Source organism: Dermacentor variabilis, chromosome 5 (genome assembly GCF_050947875.1).
Source record: "Dermacentor variabilis isolate Ectoservices chromosome 5, ASM5094787v1, whole genome shotgun sequence".
NCBI classification, from domain to species: domain Eukaryota; kingdom Metazoa; phylum Arthropoda; class Arachnida; order Ixodida; family Ixodidae; genus Dermacentor; species Dermacentor variabilis.
This window is the reverse complement of record NC_134572.1, coordinates 129,138,534-129,158,640: the sequence shown is the minus strand read 5'-3', so window position 1 is coordinate 129,158,640 and position 20,107 is coordinate 129,138,534. Positions and strand designations below refer to the sequence as shown.

Genomic DNA, 20,107 nt, shown 5'->3' with positions numbered 1-20,107 from the left:
GTGCGCGTGCGCGTGGGTGTGTGTTTACTTGCGCCACTAGAGCATACCTTACGATGCCATAATCTGGCATTGCAACCGCTATACGGTCCTCAAGTTTGTTAATTTATCGGAATAAAGTTACTGCTGACGAATGCCTTGTTGATGTGTAGTAATCGCGCGTGTGAGGAGTTCTTTGGCGTTGTGATTGATTGTCGATTGCGGCACAGTGGGGCGAGCGCAGTTTGTCTAGCTTCTCTGCAGGGTGCTTCAGAAAGTGCGTTACAGGTTCCCTAAGTGTCGGAAGGACGAGATATGAAATGACCCGAAGTAGTGAGCAATTAAACAAATTAACATATTTATCATAACCGTGTGGCGAGCATGGAGTGAGCATGTGTTGGTGGGCTAGTTGGTTAAGCATGATTACAAAGACGGCGCCGAATAAAACAACACACGAAGAAGTGGGACACGAGACAGCACGTAGGCGCACTAACAACTGAGTGTTTTATTTCTTGACATAGTAATATATAGCTGCTGTCAAGGATCAAAACAACAAGAATAAACAGGGCAGTCATCTGCATCGCACAAGGAAGCCAAGATACAGAATAACTTCTAAGTGTCGCTCTCAAGATACGCCAGTTCCTTTGTCGAAAGAGAAACCGTTTGATGTGTGCCAAAGTGAACGCAGGAAATCGGGAAAACAAACAGGTGTGCGCAAGAAAACATGGGAAGAAACATGTCGGATGTGTACAGAAAGCAGTTTATTCGGTTCCCTTGTCGTGCGGTTCATCATATGTAGGCCAAACGGGCAGATGTCTGAATGACAGATCACATGAGCATAGATAAATGATGGAAAACCAGCTCTCCGGTCATATAAGAGCGCATTGTAAGGCTCACGAGTGCATCCCAGATTTTGATAGAACCAGTGCTCTGTACAGAGCTGATCATCAACTGACAAGGGAGATATTGGAAGCGCTTGAGATCAAAAAGCGCGGTGTTGATTGTATCAGTGAAGCCTCGGTTTCTCTTTCGACAAAGGAACTGGCGTATCTTGAGAGCGACACTTAGAAGTTATTCTGTATCCTGGCTTCCTTGTGCGATGCATATGACTGCCCTGTTTATTCTTGTTGTTTTGATCCTTGACAGCAGCTATATATTACTATGTCAAGAAATAAAACCCTCAGTTGTTAGTACGCCTACGTGCTGTCTCGTGTCCCCCTTCTTCGTGTGTTGTTTTATTCGGCGCCGTCGTTGTGATCATGAAGTGAGCGTCACTGTCCAGCCGCGATCTCGGTCAGATCATGCTCACTCGGCGGTGAAGCGTAAACAGTCGCGTCATTCGTGGGCGTCTGCTTACGGCGTGAAACTTGCGCTCTATCAGCAGTTCAGTGTTGATTTTTTTTCCGTGGGGAGGGAGGGTGGAAGGGGTGAAATCAAACGGAATTTATTACGCTAGAGCAATTAGTAGTGTCGGCTTTTTGCATACCTGTAAACGGCTATGAAGTACCCCTATGACGGGCTTCATGTCTTGCATTAGAAACAATCGTCTGGCTCTTTTGGTTAAAAAAAGGTAATTTTTCAAACTTGCATAATTACCTTGTCTAATTGCTACCTCGTTATTTTAGTATGCGTGCTTTTTCGTAAAAGCAGTCCCGAGGAATTCGCATTTTCCGCTACGTTGGAGGTATTGTGAACGCATTTTCTGGAACTCTGTATAGCCCTTTCTTTTTAAACAAAATTTTGTTAAACTTTTTCGGGACAACATTGTGTACTGAAAATTTCTAGGAGCAAGTCTTTGTCCAAGACCATCTACAGACGGCACGGCTCCCACACGAGGACACCTGAGCAATCTGCGCTGCAACCGAAAAGGATGCCCGTAAAATCGCCAAGGCCGAATAGGCAGTCAGAGGTAATTAAGGCTTATAATTTGTTTCATAGTACGTTAAACTATGTTTAGCTGAATATTCAGGGAGCGCTTTGTAATTTTGCGAATGGAGCCTCAGTTTCATAGTGATGCTGCCTTTGCGAACCTTCTTGGAATTTGCTAGCCGTGGCTGCTGCTGCTGCTGCTGCTCATGATGATGATGAGGATGATGGTGTCTAGCCGAATAACACGCGAAGTACGTATGCATTTAACAAACCGACCTATATATAGCCAACTACATTGCCCCTGCAGATGTGTCGGTGGCCAGATCCATTCTCAACAAAATTATGCAGTGAGGCAACAAACTCTAGATATCCTCACTGCTACAAATAAACCTTTATGTGCATAGTTCCTTTATTAAATTAAAGCGCTGCAAACCTTTCCCCCCTGGGTTTGCATCGAGCGTCTGCTTGGATGATTTCTCGCCGAATAAAATGCGCCAATCTCTGAGGCTGTGAAACTCGCGGTGGCGGTGGTCACGTGGGTCGCGTGTATGGGGGGTGGTGGTTTCTGCGTCTTGCCGAGCAGGCACCTAAGCACCATGCTGCAACACAAGGTGCGGAAGATGAACAGTTTTATACAATTTAACTATCCGCTTCACGAAAGCTTAGCTAACATGCATGTGCATGCCCTGGATCTGAATTATATATATAACGATTAGCATTCTTTGATTAGTACTTTCGACCCTCAGTGACCCACCAGAATAATGCAATTAGCATTCTTAGGGTACCTCACGCGCTTTCCGTGGCCTGTCTGTCTGATCTGACTTGATCTGGTCTGATTAGATCTGATCTGATTTTACACCGACCCAGTGCCTGGCGGAAGTTGTCTACTAGATTGGGACCCTAGCTCGTGGCTGTGATGGCGTCATGGTTGTTTACTCGTTGTCATTACAACTGTGCCATCCGACTCTCGTCATGCCGTCATAGTCCCGCCATCGTTGCCAAACAGTCGTCGTGATGCCGTTGTGGTCGTTCCGTCGTCGTCATTTTAACTTCATCCTCCAACTCTTGTCATGCCATCATCACGCCGCTGTTTTACTATCATCATCACTTCAGTAACGTCATCGCATAGGTGTCGTGCCCTAGTCGTCTAACCGCCTTCGTCGAGCCGTCCGTTTCATTCCTTCTTTGTAATTCTATCGTAATCATGCTGTAGTCATTCAATCATGATTATGACACCGTTGTCATGCCATAATCGTCATTGCGTCGTAGTCGGACAGTGGCTGTCATCCATCCGTCGTTATTCAGTCGTCATTCAGCTTCCTCGTCATTCCAGCTTCCTTATTCGGTTGTGACTATACCGTCGTCGTCATACACTCGACGTCATACACTGGTCGTAATCCCGTTGTCCTCGTGTTGTTGTCGTCAAACTGTCGTTGTTATAACGCTGTCAGCATTTAGAAATCATCACACCACTGTCGTCATGCTGTCGTCGTCCTATCGCTTTTATCGTTTCACCAAAGTCATTCCTTCCTTATTCGTTATTAGCGGTTGTCATTGCGTCTGCGTCATACAGTCGTCGTCATGCCGCCGTGCTTACAGGCGACCTTGGCAAGCCAGTGAAATAGCAAAGTGGGACGATACCGAAGTATGTCGCGTACAGCCGAATCAACAGAAGTCGCAAAGTGACCTCTACATATCCTAAATAAACATGACTTCAGAAATACGGTGTGTCGCCACATTTCGTGACGCGAGTTCTGCCGTGATTTCTTACTGCTTGAGTTATAATTCTCCAAGTCTAGCTGACTGATTTTTTACCAACACCATCTTTCCCTTGACGAAAGCTTTACATAACTAGTGCTGTCTTGCAGTGCATAAGGATAGCTCAAAACGGAGGGTAGATAGTCTCGGAATATCCACTAAGGGAATATTTCTTGAGCACTTCTTACAACATAGTGCTGCATAGATTTAATTTAAGTCAATTTAATTTGCGATAACTGCACGGTGAAATTTGATGTCCTCCAGCGTGGATGTACGGTGTTTCCCAGCTGCTTTTAGACGCAACATAAAAATATTAGGGTGGGCTTCGGAACGCAACAGAAAGCATAGTACACTCCACGTCATACATATATATATATATATATATATATATATATATATCAGTGGCGTAGCGAGAAATTTCGTTCCGGGGAGGGGAGAGGTGCTCACGTTGTAGTTCGGCCTCCTCCTCAAGAGGAAGCTTTAGTTCGGGTGCTCCTATCAAAATACATGTAGAAGGAGAATTCGTTTTTCTCGACAACCACTGCACCAAATTTTGCGAGGTTTGTTGCATTGAAATGAAAAGCTTAAATTGTAGTGACTGTTTGTTTCGAATTTTTCATTTAGATTGTCAATTATTTATTAAAAATTGGCAAAAATCGCACATATTCAGAAAATGAAACTATCAAGTTTAAGACTTTGTAACTCAACAATAAAAAATGATATCACAATTCTGTGAAATGCACCTAATAGTACATCTATAGTGGACAAAATTCATATGTTACACATGAATCTCAAAAATTCAGTAATATGGAAATGCGGCTTTTGCAGAACCATTGTACAAAACGTAATCAATTCACGTATGATACAAACTGACAAACAAAATTTGTCCGCTTTGTGTTATAATAGATGCCGTTTACAGAACATCGATATCTGTTCTTGATGCAGAAGTATTAGTTTGTAAATAACGTGCTTCTATTTTTCTCGAAATTTCGCATTTTTCAAAATATAACAAAATTCAGGCCCTAAATCTAAATCCCGCTCCCAACAGACACAAGAATTCAACTTTCTCTCTCAAATGCAACAAATTTCATTAAAAGCGATCCAGGGGTTATCTCGGAAAATCGTGTCTGCATTTTACATGTATCTGAATAAATCGCGTTGGAGTTGGGCCCGAGCTAAAGCTTCCTCTTAAAAAAAATTGTAGAGGGATCAAATACATTAATAATAACTGCATTGCCAAAGATGCTGCAAACTAATTCTTGAACACTACGCATTGCAATTTTTTTGTAGAAGAATGTACACTTATGTGCCAAAAATTGTACCCAAAGTAACTGATATCAATGCTTCCATGTTTTTGTCTATTTAATAAGTAAAGAAAATATCACACGAACTTTAGAACTATATCAGTTCGAAACTAGCAAAGCAATGCATGCCGCTGATATGAAAAATGTAAAGCCCATGAAATGAAAAAGTTGAGGACAAATGTAATAATGAAACTTTGTCATTCAAGAACCTTGTTTACATCCTTGCACACATGCAACATCCAGTGAAAAACCTCAGTGACGCTGTCATTTGCTCCGATGTATTACGCAGGAGCAGCTGTCACCGGTCCTGTATCGTAATTGCACCGAATTTATAGTCGCAACAAACAGCGCGTATAAAAAGCAGGAATTCTCCAAAATATACGAAGGCGAGTCAAATTAAAGTGATCCAATGCGAATGTATGAAAACGGAATACTTTATTTAAAGTAGTCTCCATGAAGAATTAGACATTTGTCGCATTAACTAACGAGTCACGGGATTCCCGTCTCATAGAACTCCTTGGTTTGTTGCTCCAAAAAGTCTGCAACTGATTCTTTCACGTCAACGTCTGACAAGAATCTGGTCCCTTGAGCTGTTTTTTTTTTTCAGTTGCCCCAAAATGTGGAAGTCGCAAGGCGACAGGTCTGAGCTGTATGGCGGATGTTGCAGCGTTTCCCACTTGAACTTCGCCAGCTTTATATTAACCACATCAGCGACGTGGGGACGGGCATTGTTGTGGAGCAACATGACCCCATTCGTCAGTTTTCCACGTCGTTTGTTCTTGATTGCGACACGTAGCCGATCCCACGTTTCACAATATCGGAAAGAATTGATAGCCTGTCAAGATTTAGCAAATTCTATCAGAAATGGCCCCTGACGTTCGAAAAAGTCAACAGCTTTCCGACGGAATGAAGGCCTTTGGTTTCTTGAGGGTGGTGAACTCGAATGTTTCCACTCTAAGCCTTGCTGTCGTGTTTGAGGCTCGTACTAGTGGCACCATGGTTCGTCCCCGATCACAATTGCAGACAAGAAGTCGTCACCCTCATTGTGATACCTGATCAGATGAGTGAAGGCAGCGCCGAACTTCTCCATTTTCTGGCGGTGGTTCAAAATCTTGGGCATCGATTGCATACACAAGAGCCGATGACCGAGGTGTTCATGAATTATGGCGTGAACCGAACAGTTACTGATGTTCACACACTCAGCTGGTTCATCGATACTTATCCTCCGTTCTTCAGCCTTTGCACTTTTGTTGGGGGTGATTGCACGGTGGCTCTGGCCCGGTCTTTGATCGTCTTTGCAACTTTCACGTCCTTCTTTGAAGCGTTTGCTCCAACTCTTCACAGTGGCCAATGAAGTGCAATGTTCTAGGTACACGGCAACCATACGACGACTAATTTTTTTAAAGGAAACACCTTCAGCTGGGTCAAAAACCTCAAGACACCACGCTGCTAAGCTTCTGGAGCGTCCATTACGTCACGCAACTACGTTCAACCCAGTGTATGAGAGCATTAAAGAACATTTATCCTCACATATCCGTGTCACTTTTGGATATGAGAGATGCGTGTGTGCTACGCGCATGCTTCGCAGATAATGAACCGAACCATTATTGCGCGGGGTGGGTAGACTCACTGTCATTTGACTCGCCCTCGTACATAAGAAATTCTAAGATAAACTGGAATATGCTAATTGGAAGATACAGGTTGATAAAGGGCAAAAAAGTGTCACTGGAAACCAAGTTCGCTGCACGTACACACAAACCCTCGCAACAAGTTATTTAAATATACGTATAAGCCTCCAATGAATTTTGCCTATCTAAGAAAAGGTCACTGTATATAATCCATCAATTAAGGCAAATAAACATGTTGCGCAATCACAGATTCACGGAACCCTAGATGCCTCCCCCACTCCATCTACTCCCTTTGATGTATCGCCCGCGACGGAAGGCGGCGCGCTTCCTCTCCGCTTTTCTCCTTTGCACACACAAGACTGAGCCACCATCGTCGGTCCCCCCATGCCACCCCCTCCCTACGCTTTCACTCGCACATACAGCATGCGGCGCGCGGTCCCGATGTTATCGCACTTGGACTTCATGCGGAACGTGAGGGCGACGGCGACGGCAGGAATGCGCCGCTATTATCCGTATAATTGATAATATAATAAGAGTTTCCGGCAAGTGAAGCGTCCCGTGGCCCATTGCTTTCCTTTCCGCAAAAGAAGTAACAAAATCGAACTTTCACCATTCGACGATTCGCTCCGCCACAACAATGTCTTCTTTTTCCTTTTGTGGGCCATGGGCACAAAAAAAAAATCGATAAGGAAAGTATCTTGGGCACAATCCAATGCCTACTTTGGGCCCCTAATGTGGCTTCCGAAGGAATATCGAAGAAAACGTGAGACGTTTGGTCCACCGAGAACCATGCGCATACTGCTCGGTATCCTTCACCGGCTAGACAAGACTTTCCGGAGATGTTGCTCTCAAGCGAACGCGGTGCAATCTGTCGAGTCCCCACAGTGATGGCGGCGAGCGACCATTGTCTCTTTTTCTCGTCTGCTAGCCAGAAAGTGCCCAAAACTCGGCTAGGCGAAAATCCACTCTGCCAGAGAAAACCGGGCGCGCACCGAAGTGCACCACGTGGTGGTCGGGGCAACACGAGAAAAACGCATGCGCTCTGACTGGCTCTGGCAGCCCGCGGGTAGGGTAGTGAGAACAAAAAAAAAATAAAGAGGCTCAATGTGTCCTCGTGAATTAAAGTCAAAGTAGAAAAAATAAATAAGAGCGTAGCTACCTTTGCTGGCTTTAGTGTCTTGACATGGATGCTTTGGAGTAGGTGAAAAAAAATGTTGATATTTTTCTGTGTGAAATGGCGGCACAAATGAACCACCACAACGCTTCGTCTCATCGGACCTCGCTGCGTGCTTTGTCAACTTGTCTCATAGTGCGTTTATTTGGCTTGCCTTGTTGCATGTTCTGATGTACCACTTTAGAAAAATCAATACACCTTCGGCGTCGAATGTTTATAACAGCATTAAACCAACAAAATTCCGCAATTGAAAACCGAAAGTACAACTTTGGAAATGCCAATGCACTTTCACATCAAAAGTTGATGAGAACTTTATACCCATAAAGTTTCGGAATTGACATCTATGCGCTCCGTAGACTCCGCGGCCTCCGCGAGATACCGCGGCGAGCCGGTTCGCCATCAAAACACCCTCTAAAGTTTGTGCTCGGATGGGGCTGCTTGCGTTATGATGTTGTCGTAAAATCACGTCCGAGTTCGCAATGTTCGCGGTGAAATGTTTTATCGAGCGTGAAAGATTTCCGGAGCCAGGGGTTGCTTTCGTCGGCGGTGCATGGACAGCACGAAAAAATTTCGGGGGGGGGGGCTGAAGCCCCATAAGCCCCCCCCCTGGCTACGCCCCTGATATATATATATATATATATATATATATATATATATATATATATATATATATATATATATATATATATATATATCATCATCATCATCAGCCTGGTTACGCCCACTGCAGGGCAAAGGCCTCTCCCATACTTCTCCAACAACCCCGGTCATGTACTAATTGTGGCCATGCCGTCCCTGCAAACTTCTTAATCTCATCCGCCCACCTGACTTTCTGCCGCCCCCTGCTACGCTTCCCTTCCCTTGGGATCTAGTCCGTAACCCTTAATGACCATCGGTTATCTTTCCTCCTCATTACATGTCCTGCCCATGCCCATTTCTTTTTCTTGATTTCAACTAAGATGTCATTAACTCGCGTTTGTTCCCTCACTCAATCTGCTCTTTTCTTATCCCTTAACGTTACACCTATCATTCTTCTTTCCATAGCTCGTTGTGTCGTCCTCAATTTGAGTAGAACCCTTTTCGTAAGCCTCCAGGTTTCTGCCCCGTAGGTGAGTACTGGTAAGACACAGCTATTATATACTTTTCTCTTGAGGGATAACGGCAACCTGCTGTTCATGATTTGGGAATGCCTGCCAAACGCACTCCAGCCCATTCTTATTCTTCTGATTATTTCCGTCTCATGATCCGGATCCGCCGTCACTACCTGCCCTAAGTAGATGTATTCCCTTACGACTTCCAGTGCCTCGCTGCCTATTGTAAATTGCTGTTCTCTTCCGAGACTGTTAAACAACACTTTTGTTTTCTGCATATTAATCTTTAGACCCACCCTTCTGCTTTGCCTCTCCAGGTCAGTGAGCATGCATTGCAATTGGTCCCCTGAGTTACTAAGCAAGGCAATATCATCAGCGAATCGCAAGTTACTAAGGTATTCTCCATTACCTTTTATCCCCAATTCTTCCCAATCCAGATCTCTGAATACCTCCTGTAAACACGCTGTGAATAGCATTGGAGATATCGTATCTCCCTGCCTGACGCCTTTCTTTATTGGGATTTTGCTGCTTTCTTTGTGGAGGACGACGGTGGCTGTGGAGCCGCTATAGATATCTTCCAGTATTTTTAAATATGGCTCATCTACACCCTGATTCCGTAATGCCTCCATGACTGCTGAGGTTTCGACTGAATCAAACGCTTTCTCGTAATCAATGAAAGCTATATATAAGGGTTGGTTATATTCTGCACATTTCTCTATCACTTGATTGATAGTGTGAATATGGTCTATTGTTGAGTAGCCTTTACGGAATCCTGCCTGGTCCTTTGGTTGACAGAAGTCGAAGGTGTTCCTGATTCTATTTGCAATTACCTTGGTAAATACTTTGTAGGCAACGGACAGTAAGCTGATCGGTCTATAATTTTTCAAGTCTTTGGCGTCCCCTTTCTTATGGATTAGGATTATGTTAGCGTTCTTCCAAGATTCCAGTACGCTCGAGGTCATGAGGCATTGCGTATACAGGGTGGCCAGTTTCTCTAGAACAATCTGTCCACCATCCTTCAACAAATCTGCTGTTACCTGATCCTCCCCAGCTGCCTTCCCCCTTTGCATATCTCCTAAGGCTTTCTTTACTTCTTCCGGCGTTACCTTCGGCATTTCGAATTCCTCTAGACTGTTTTCTCTTCCATTATCGTCGTGGATGCCACTGGTATTGTATAAATCTCCATAGAACTCCTCAGCCACTTGAACTATCTCATCCATATTAGTAATGATATTGCCGGCTTTGTCTCTTAACGCATACATCTGATTCTTGCCAATTCCTAGTTTCTTCTTCCCTGTTTTTAGGCTTCCTCCGTTCCTGAGAGCATGTTCAATTCTATCCATATTATACTTCCTTATGTCAGCTGTCTTACGCTTGTTGATTAACTTCGAAAGTTCTGCAGGTTCTATTCTAGCTGTAGGGTTAGATGCTTTCATACATTGGCGTTTCTTGATCAGATCTTTCGTCTCCTGCAATAGTTTGCTGGTATCCTGCCTAACGGAGTTACCACCGACTTCCATTGCACACTCCTTAATTATGCCCACAAGATTGACGTTTATTGCTTCAACACTAAGGTCCTCTTCCTGAGTTAAAGCTGAATACCTGTTCTGTAGCTTGATCTGGAATTCCTCTATTTTCCCTCTTACCGCTAACTCATTGATCGGCTTCTTATGTACCAGTTTCTTCCGTTCCCTCCTCAGGTGTAGGCTAATTCGAGTTCTTACCATCCTGTGGTCACTGCAGCGCACCTTGCCGAGCACGTCCACATCTTGTATGATGCGAGGGTTAGCGCAGAGTATGAAGTCTATTTCATTTCTAGTCTCGCCGTTCGGGCTCCTCCACGTCCACTTTCGGCTATCCCGCTTGCGGAAGAAGGTATTCATTATCCTCATATTATTCTGTTCCGCAAACTCTACTAATAACTCTCCCCTGCTATTCCTAGTGCCTATGCCATATTCCCCCACTGCCTTGTCTCCAGCCTGCTTCTTGCCTACCTTGGCATTAAAGTCGCCCATTAGTATAGTGTATTTAGTTTTCACTCTCCCCACCGCCGATTCCACGTCTTCATAGAAGCTTTCGACTTCCTGGTCATCATGACTGGATGTAGGGGCGTAGACCTGTACAATCTTCATTTTGTACCTCTTATTAAGTTTCACAACAAGACCTGCCACCCTCTCGTTAATGCTATAGAATTGCTGTATGTTACCAGCTATATTCTTATTAATCAGGAATCCGACTCCTAGTTCTCTTCTATCCGCTAAGCCCCGGTAGCACAGGACGTGCCCGCTATTTAGCACTGTATATGCTTCTTTCGGCCTCCTAACTTCACTGAGCCCTATTATATCCCATTTACTGCCCTCTAATTCCTCCAATAGCACTGCTAGACTTGCCTCACTAGATAACGTTCTAGCGTTAAACGTTGCCAGGTTCATATTCCAATGGCGGCCTGTCCGGAGCCAGTGATTCTTAGCACCCTCTGCTGCGTCGCAGGTCTGACCGCCGCCGTGGTCAGTTGCTTCGCAGCTGCTGGGGACTGAGGGCCGGGGTTTGATTGTTGTGTTCATAGGAGGTTGTGGCCAAGTACTGCACCAGGGTGGCCAATCCTGCTCTGGTGAGGGAGTGCGTTACCGGTTCTGGTCACCGGGATCAGGCCACACTCCAGGCCTGTTTGTGCAATTTTATCAACACGCGGATTTTTTTTTTTTAATCCGGTGGAAAATTGCCGGCACCGGGATTCGAACCACGGACCTCTTGCACGCGAGGCGGGTGTTCTACCTCTACGCCACCGCTGCGCAGAATATATATATTCTGGGCATTTCTAAGCTATTCTTTGTCATATGTACGCGATCATCATCATGTGGGGATTGCTCTTGAGTGTGATCCGCGCTGTCTGTGGGCGTGGTCGGTTCGCCGCATTTTGGACATGGTATAAACGTCGTGATAACTGCAGCGTCACAATATATATATATATATATATATATATATATATATATATATATATATATATATATATATATATAATGTGTGTATGTGTGTGTGTGTGTGCGCGTGTGCACAATACATACACACGTCAAAGCTCTTCGTTTGAAGTGAATATATGCATCAAGACAGAGGACTTTGCATTGAACTGTGAAAAATCTTCGTAACGACTTACTACGACAGCGTTATCGTCCCTGTGTTGTCAGCGGCGCGATTAGAAAAAAAAATACGCAGCCTTGATCGTCATGAGGTTAGCAACATCGAAACAGCTTCCCCAGATTCACGGACTTATCCTCAAGTGTGCAGCATCAACTCCTAACGCAAATCGTATCCTCCGGAAACATCATGGCATACTCTAACAGATCGAGAAAATGCGCTAAGTTGTTCTTAAACCTACGGGGGTGGTATAGGGACGGGTCACCAACCTCTGAGATATTGTCACGTCCTCCGAAATTAACTCGGCTAATATTAAAGGCTGCGCACCATGCGGAAAACTTTGATGCGAACTTTGATCCATGATAAGCAGCGCTAATGTTGCCAACAGCACCGCGTCTTCATTTTCTTTCCAAATCTAGGGAGACTACAACTGCGACACTCGTAACTTTGTATAGCTTCTGGAATGTACAATTGCCGCGCAGAATGCATCGGACAAACGGTAACCCCTTTTACGCTACGGTTTAATAATCACAAATCGTATGTAAAATCTTGACTGCAGCTCTCCCATTTTCCAAATAGGGGAACACACTAGGCCACCCTTTCGAAAAATTCAGAGCCGCTCTTTTGAAATCGCGGCTCTCCACTCACTACGACAGAGAACTTTGCGAGTCTTTTCTAATACACAAGTTCAGCGCACTTTCTAGGCGAATTAATGAAAGCATAGGCCGGTTGACGTGTATGCTCAACAAGCAAGATACATGTTCCAATACTACCGGCATGTTTTGTGGACCGATGAATATTTCCCTGTCTGTTTTATGCACTTACTAACGATTATATATGGTACATAATATATAGCATGTTTATGAAGCTGCATTCACAGTTACACATCGTTTATTAGGGATTATTCTCGCCCTTCTGTTATATCGTGGTTTATTATTGCACCTTGTGTAATTTTTCATCGATCCTTTATTTTATTTTTCATACACGCATAGACTGTATAAAAAAACAGTTCGTCCGCAATCACAAAAGGTTCCACTTGTGCAAAGAATACAGTGAAATGCAGTTCGCGGAACTCGGAAGTTAGTAGAGGTCACTTGGTGGGTGCGATATAACCAAGTGGCGTTGCATTGACCGTCTTCGGGGTGTCACAGAAGTTGCAGTAAGGTCAAACAAAGAAGAAGAGAAACACTCTCCTGGCCAAGAGAAGTGGTTCCCGAGAAAGGAAGCTATCTTCTGCAGCCCTTAAGGGAGCTTGGCCCAGCGCTTGCTGCGACCACTCGCATGCCCTGTGCTAACAAGCGACCCCTCGCCCACTGCATTCCACTGGCAGCGTCTTTCCATGTTATGTTTCTCCCGCCCCCTCCCGTGTGGATGCTACTGAATGTGTGCCTGTTGGTACCCATGACGCCGTACGTTTTTTCGTTCTTCTAGTATGCTCCACGCTTACAGAGAAAAGGTATAAGTTGAGCTCTGGATGCTTGCAATCGCGCACTCTTGATGAAGGCCGGACCTCGGCCCATACGTCGAAGTTAAATGTTTGTTTTCGCTTTTAACGCGATAGCATTAGGGGCCCCGTGTGGCAGAAACTCCAGTGTCGGGCGACGCTTCGGCAAAAAGAATTTCGAACCAAATTCCGAATTACGCATACCCAACCACTCTTGTACCACCAAAGTTGCTCACAGCTTGCCTTTCATTCTTTACAAAGTTATTCCTGGAAATTTTGAAAAGGGCAGCCCACAAACAAACAAACGAAAAAAAAAACACCGACAGCGCCCGATATCTGTTATGTTAGCTCTTCTTAGACTGAAATATTAGAAGTGCGAAACAATAACAGGAGTTCGACCCACGCAAGAGGCTGCATTTCTACCAAAAAATCATGCCTTCGTGCATACGTTCGCCGCCAGCTTTTCCCAGTAAACGGTACAGTTACATAAGCTGCAGTTGCCGGGAAGCATGAAAAGCAGTCAGGGGTAATTGAATGTTATCGCGTGCCACTCTTAAAGGCGAAGCGTAAGCGTCCTTCAAATTTTTGTATGTGCGGCTGCACTTCTTTACATTTATCAAACACGTATTATTTATTATAAAGTAATTATAATAAATGTTTATTAACTAATTATGAATTATGTTTATTATGTTTATTAACTAATTCATTATGAATATTAGGCAATAATTATATATATATATATATATATATATATATATATATATATATATATATATATATATATATATATATATATATATATTCGCATTCTGTTCGGTTGTATAGTTAATAGCATTTGATTTCGAAAGTCTTCAAAGTTAGGGAAAGAGATCCAATGAGAATGTTGTGAAGCGTTCTAGGAAACATCCGATTCGGCATTTGCCTTCTCATTACGCAACCGCCTCCCGCGTCATAGGTAAAGCCATAAAAATTGTTACATATTTACATCATATGAATGATCGCCGTTTCGCCCAAGGGGCGAACCATTACCACATATTGACAGCGGTAACAATGCTTAGCTCTGCGCTCGGACTCCTTGGACGGTGTTCGAAATATACGCGTATGCGAGATGTTGTCGCGACGCCATCGCGCGGGGGCAGCTGCTGCTGGTTAGAAGGAGCAGCGTCCTGGCATCGTACCAGGCCCGTCGCAGCGTTTGCGTTGATGCGGAGGATCGCCAGCGGCGTTGCAGGCGTCGAACATCTGGGGAACCTCACTGCAAGACTTGCACGTACGCCCTCCCACGGACATCAGTGGGCCTACGGTCCAGTGGAATATTGGATGACGTCAGCTTGACGTCAGCTATACTTCCGCTCCGCTCAGAGCATTGCAGGTACACACAGAGCAGGAACGCTGAGACGGGCATTACGCTGCCCTGACTCCGCCACCGCGTCGATTGAACGTAGCGTTTACGGTGCTTTGACTTCGCTTTGTCGTTTTTGCCGCCAAACGCACGCATGCGCGGTCTATAGGGCACGCACGACTACGCCGACGACGGTGTTTCGCAATAAAATAGAGGTCACAATTGGCTTGGTCGCGCCTGCGTCATTCCACGCGAAGTGTCCCATACCTGTCGCTCGACCCATCTCAGACTTTGCTTTATAAAAAAATCATGGCTATTTAGTACCTTGCTCAGTGATCTCCTGAGATATTTCTTGCTGAAAAGTACATTCCTTTCACGTGATGCGCATTCAAAGTTTTCTCAAATACCTGAAACATAGATCTTTAAAAAAAGATACCAAAATAGTTTTAGTGCATAACGCATCGTAAGTTCGCGTACTGAACCTAAAAGGCTGCGTATTCAATATGTAAAAGTTCTTATTAAATTAAATTCTGGGTTATTATGCGCCAAAACCACGATCTGATTATGAAGCACGCCGTAATGGGGGACTTCGGGTCAATTTTGAACATCTGGATTTTTTGAATGTACAATACACGGGTGTCTTTTGCATTTCGCCCCCATTGAAATGCGGCTGCCTAGGCCGGTGCTTATTCGCAACTTCAGTCAGAAAATATGGCTTCGGATTCCTGAATTAGAAAAATCTACCCACTCGGCAATTTTTTCTAGCAAAATTACTATTGATTGTAGTTGTTTTAATGGTCTGTCCCCAGATCTGCACATAAAACTAAAATTATTCAATAACCAGCATAGTAAGACTTTTTTTTTTCGAAATAACATGGCAAACATAAAAAAATCAATTGGGGGAAAATAAGACATCCACACAATCCTTGAAACTGCTATAAAGGAGACCCATATGCGTTCCTCGAAAGAAAAGCCTCGCAGTTGAACAAATATTTGCGCCGGTCCCGGACTCGAACCCGGGACCACCAACTTTCCGGGGCAGCCGCTCTACCATCTGAGCTAACCAGGCGGCTAGCAGATGGCGGGGCGAAGTCGAATTTGTCAGAAACTCGAAGCAAAGGCAACCGTTTGACGTGATAGTCCTGCAGAAGCCCGCAAGGTGGAGAGAAGTTATTAAGGGATAATGAGACATCCACACAATCGTAGCAATCGCCACAAAGGAAACCCATATGGGTTCCTCCAAAGAAAAGTCTCGCAGTTGAAGAAAAATTCTCCATGTTCCGGGACTCGAACCCGGGACCACCGCCTTTCCGGGGCAGCCACTCTACCATCTGAGATAACCAGGTGGCTAGCAGATGGCAGGGCGGAATTCAGGGCCCTGCCAGCTCTCGGTGAACTCTCGGTGGTCTAAATTAATCCAGAGTCCTTCACTACGGCGTGGCCTCGTAATCATGTATCGTGTTGGCACGTTAAAACCCCATATTTCTTTTAATTCCTCCTTCCAACTGTGAGAATTTGATCATAAAGAAACCTACATTCTGGCGCTGCGTGGTACAGTGGGCTGGTGAAATTTTATGACTCTGTCATGACGCAATGGTGTCAGAAGCATCACTGTGCTGCAGGAACCTTCAAAAAGAAACGTACCATAGTAGTCTCGCGTTGATTTTGTCGCTGTTTCGCCCACGTCAGCCGCCTAGATTCTAGCTCTCGTGCTTTAGTAAAACGCAACGTAAAAAGGGCCGCTATAATGTAACGATTCCATTCCATTACAATTTTTTTTTTCGTGTGTCATCAGTCAACATAGCGGCGCTCGATCCAGCCACATTATCGCCAGGGACGGCCGACCATGAACGGTAGATGATAAGGAGCGGAATCCGGAGCGACGACTCCTTGTACATTGTCTCGGTCTAGATGTCACAAACGGTGAGCGCTACGTTATAAATGCCTACGTCTTCCAGTACTACGTCTGCGCTGTGCCAGCACGGTAAGTTGCCTGTCTGCCGTGTGAAGGCTGCGTGGTGCTTCGCTTTTTCAGCAAGGCCATCCGAACCAGCAGCAGGAGTCCGCGCCCGAAGAGGTCTCGGTCTTCGACACTCAGTCGACGCCCTTCTCTCTTTCCGATGGAGTACGCCTGCCCTCACCCATGTCGTCCAGAGCGCGTCGTGAAATCGACATCTCGACTTCGCACTCGTCCACGGTCGCTCCGTCGAGAGCGAACGAGTCAGCGGACTTCCAGCAGGCGCAGTTCGTGCACGTGAGTACGCTTTTTTAAGTTCGTAAAACGATTGCAGCTGCTTCGTCGGTGAACACTTTTGACCTGTTACTAACCATACGATCTGACTGCTGCGAAATGCTGCTATCGTGCAGTATTATCATACTGCTATAACAATATAGAAGAATCGACGAGGGTTTCCAATTAGTAAACGCACGCTGCAGATATCTTTAAAAAAATGGTCTGTTATTTCCTGGCGTTTATTTTGCTAATGCATTAGTGTCATGATATGTCTAATAATGCGAATAGTATTCTTCGCCTACTTCAGCAGTTTTAAATCTGTCTGTCTCTCTCTCTCTCTCCATATATATGTAATCATAATCATGCATATATGACGCCAACAGACAACGAAGCCAAGGAAAGTATAGGAGAAATCAGCTGCGGTCGAAATTGAAATGTAGAGAATGATAATGGAAATGGGAAATGAAAGTGGACGAAAAGGCAACTTGTCCCCGGTGGGGACGTAACCACAACCCCCGATACGCGCGTGCGTTTCACTACCAAATGTGCTACGGCGACGGCTATCAATCCGCCCGCGATATATATAATATATATGTAACATGACGAGAGTCAAATTGCGAATCTGAAGTGAATGCGATTGAACGACCACGACGGGGCATCACTATGGCGGTGTGACAAAGAATGCATGATGACTGTATGACGAATGGCGTGACGACGGCGGCATGACGAGTATCGGATGACAAAGCTAGAATTACGGCGATGCAACACCCTCTACTCCGAGCCATCAGTACTATAATATCTTGGCCCACTAGGTGTGTGCTTGGGGTCGTGATGCTGTCGTAGTTGCATCGTCATCATTTCTGATTTTGTCATCCGGCTCTCGTATCGTCATCGTCATCACGCCATCTTCGTCGCACAGTCATCGTTATGTCGTCGTCGCTTTGTACATTTATCATTGTCATCACTTCAGTTATCCACTGTCCCAATGACCAATGACGACAATGGATTATTCCATTGTCGTCATGCGGTCGTCATACCATTTCTCTCGTTCCATCGACGTCGGTGTTTCTTCGTCAATGTATATAATCGTACTGTCGTTACTCAATCGTGATTATGCAGCCCTTTTCATGCCATCATATTCGGACAGTCGCTATCGTACCTCCATTGCCAGACCGTCGTCGTAATGCCGTCGTGGTCGTGCCATCATTGTTACTCCAGTTCCATCATTCGACTCTCGTCATGCTGTCATCTTCTCACCTTTGTCGTCATACAGGTTCCATGATACAATCATCGTCACATGATTGTAAACAAACACTTGTCGTCATTCCATTGCCCTTATGCCGTTGTCGTGCCAGCGTCATCGTGAACGTGCCTTCAGGAATATGATCTGCCGCTACATTGCTTGACTGCTATTCGCATTATCATCGGCAGTCATCATGAGATGAGTTCTTCCGTAATTTTCTTTTTTTTTTCGATGATGCTGAATTAGACGAGTTCCGTGCCACATTCCTGAACAACTAATTGTGGATGATTACTTGACAAGTGCACAATCTTATGTAATTGTTCGAAACGCCTATGGGATCAGTGTTTCTATTTCTGCCCTTGACATCACTGATATAAACTGCAGTGTGGGCCGCTTGCGCCGTCGCGCAGTATTGAGGCCCTTGATGACGTATGGTGATGGGCTGGCATGGCGCCTGTCGTGTTTCGTGTACTCATGCGTGCTATGAAAAGTTGCGCAGTGTATAACTCAGTACGTGCTAAGAGATTCAGCGAACGTGATGCTCATTATGCAACAAACCTGCTGCCCTAGTTAACGAACTTTACGGTTATAAGTTAGCTGCTGCTAGCCTTTTGTTAGTAACTGCTTACGGGTTTTCTTTAGTACCACTGCCTCTTCACTCATCAATGTGGTTCAGGGATGGCGGCGCCCTGCTGCATAGCCCGAATTCAAGGGCGCTCTTGTCACGTCCGCGGCGGCAGTGTTTCGATGAGGGCTGAACGCGAAAATGCTCGTGTACTGGCATATTGGTCCAAATTGACCCAGAGGATCCTGATATGCGGCCTCCCTTATAGCCTAAATTTGGATTTTGGATCTAAATAGAACGGTGAATACCAGCGCGAGTAAAAGTGAGTAAAGTTGGGTGCGATCCGGTAAGGCACTTTTACTCGAAACTGCGCCCACTCACACAATATATATAAAGAGAGCACTCGGTAGATTTCAACTATTCTTGTTGCTCTAAACTCATCTACTGCGACAACAGCAGCCTTTCAAAGCGGATACCGCATTTCCTCAAGAACTTCAATTCAATGCCCACAACACCGTCTCTGTTGCAGCTTTCCAAATTCATGCGCAGACATCACCAGCCTCGAAGGCTGTTTGTGGACCCCAAACAAAGTGCTACGTCGCAGTCATTAGCTCGTGCAGCTCTCAGCTGCACATTGCCGCAAAAGCACATACATTCCATTAGCGGTAGCGGGCAAAGTTTCAATGTTCTGCCATATCGGTGGTGAGGAAATAGCTAATGATGAGGAAGTGGGCGGATTTCTGTCCAGTTATCATAGCATGAAAAAAGGGGTGTCCAAATCCATGCCCTAGTGACGGTTTCCTCTGAGTAATACGCACAAAATACGAAGGCCATGCCTTTGCTGGTGGCATACACCGTAAGTCAATGTGGAGCTGGAAATACGTCATGGCCGCTATCTTTTGCTACAACCTTCTTAGTGCTATATCTGCTCGTCGGTGAACATACCTAAATAACTTAATCTGGTAACGTCACAGTTGGAAAACCACGCGGTCATTGCCTATAATTATGCGTGATCAGTGACATCATCACCGAAAAGCCGTAATATATTTGGCGAATTCTGCATTAATATACCCTAATAAACGTATGCAATAGTCAAAAGCACAGTCGGGCGGAGACGCTCGTGTTATGGTCATTCTATGAATAGACCTCGTTTCACGCAGTTAACATTTTTTAGGGGGTACTATATAAAGGGAATAAATACGCAGGAATAATTCAGTATTAACCGCATATTTTGCCCGCGGCACAAAATCTTACACTCCTGCACATGAAAATACAGAGGGGGACAACGTATCTGTGCGGATGGCGGGTGCGTATAGCCCATTGACTTGAAGCTTATGGCTGGTGC

At 45.0% G+C, this 20,107-nt stretch overlaps 1 protein-coding gene across 1 annotated transcript in view; it reads left to right on the top strand.

Moving 5' to 3' along the window:
* The first annotated feature begins 16,707 nt into the window (after positions 1-16,707).
* LOC142583644 (protein kinase C iota type-like) overlaps positions 16,708-20,107 on the top strand; it is a 45,146-nt gene continuing 41,746 nt past the window's right edge. The window contains exon 1 of the mRNA XM_075694137.1: positions 16,708-16,975. Coding sequence (XP_075550252.1) covers positions 16,865-16,975 — 111 coding nt within the window. The 5' untranslated portion in view covers positions 16,708-16,864. The remainder of the gene's footprint in view (positions 16,976-20,107) is intronic.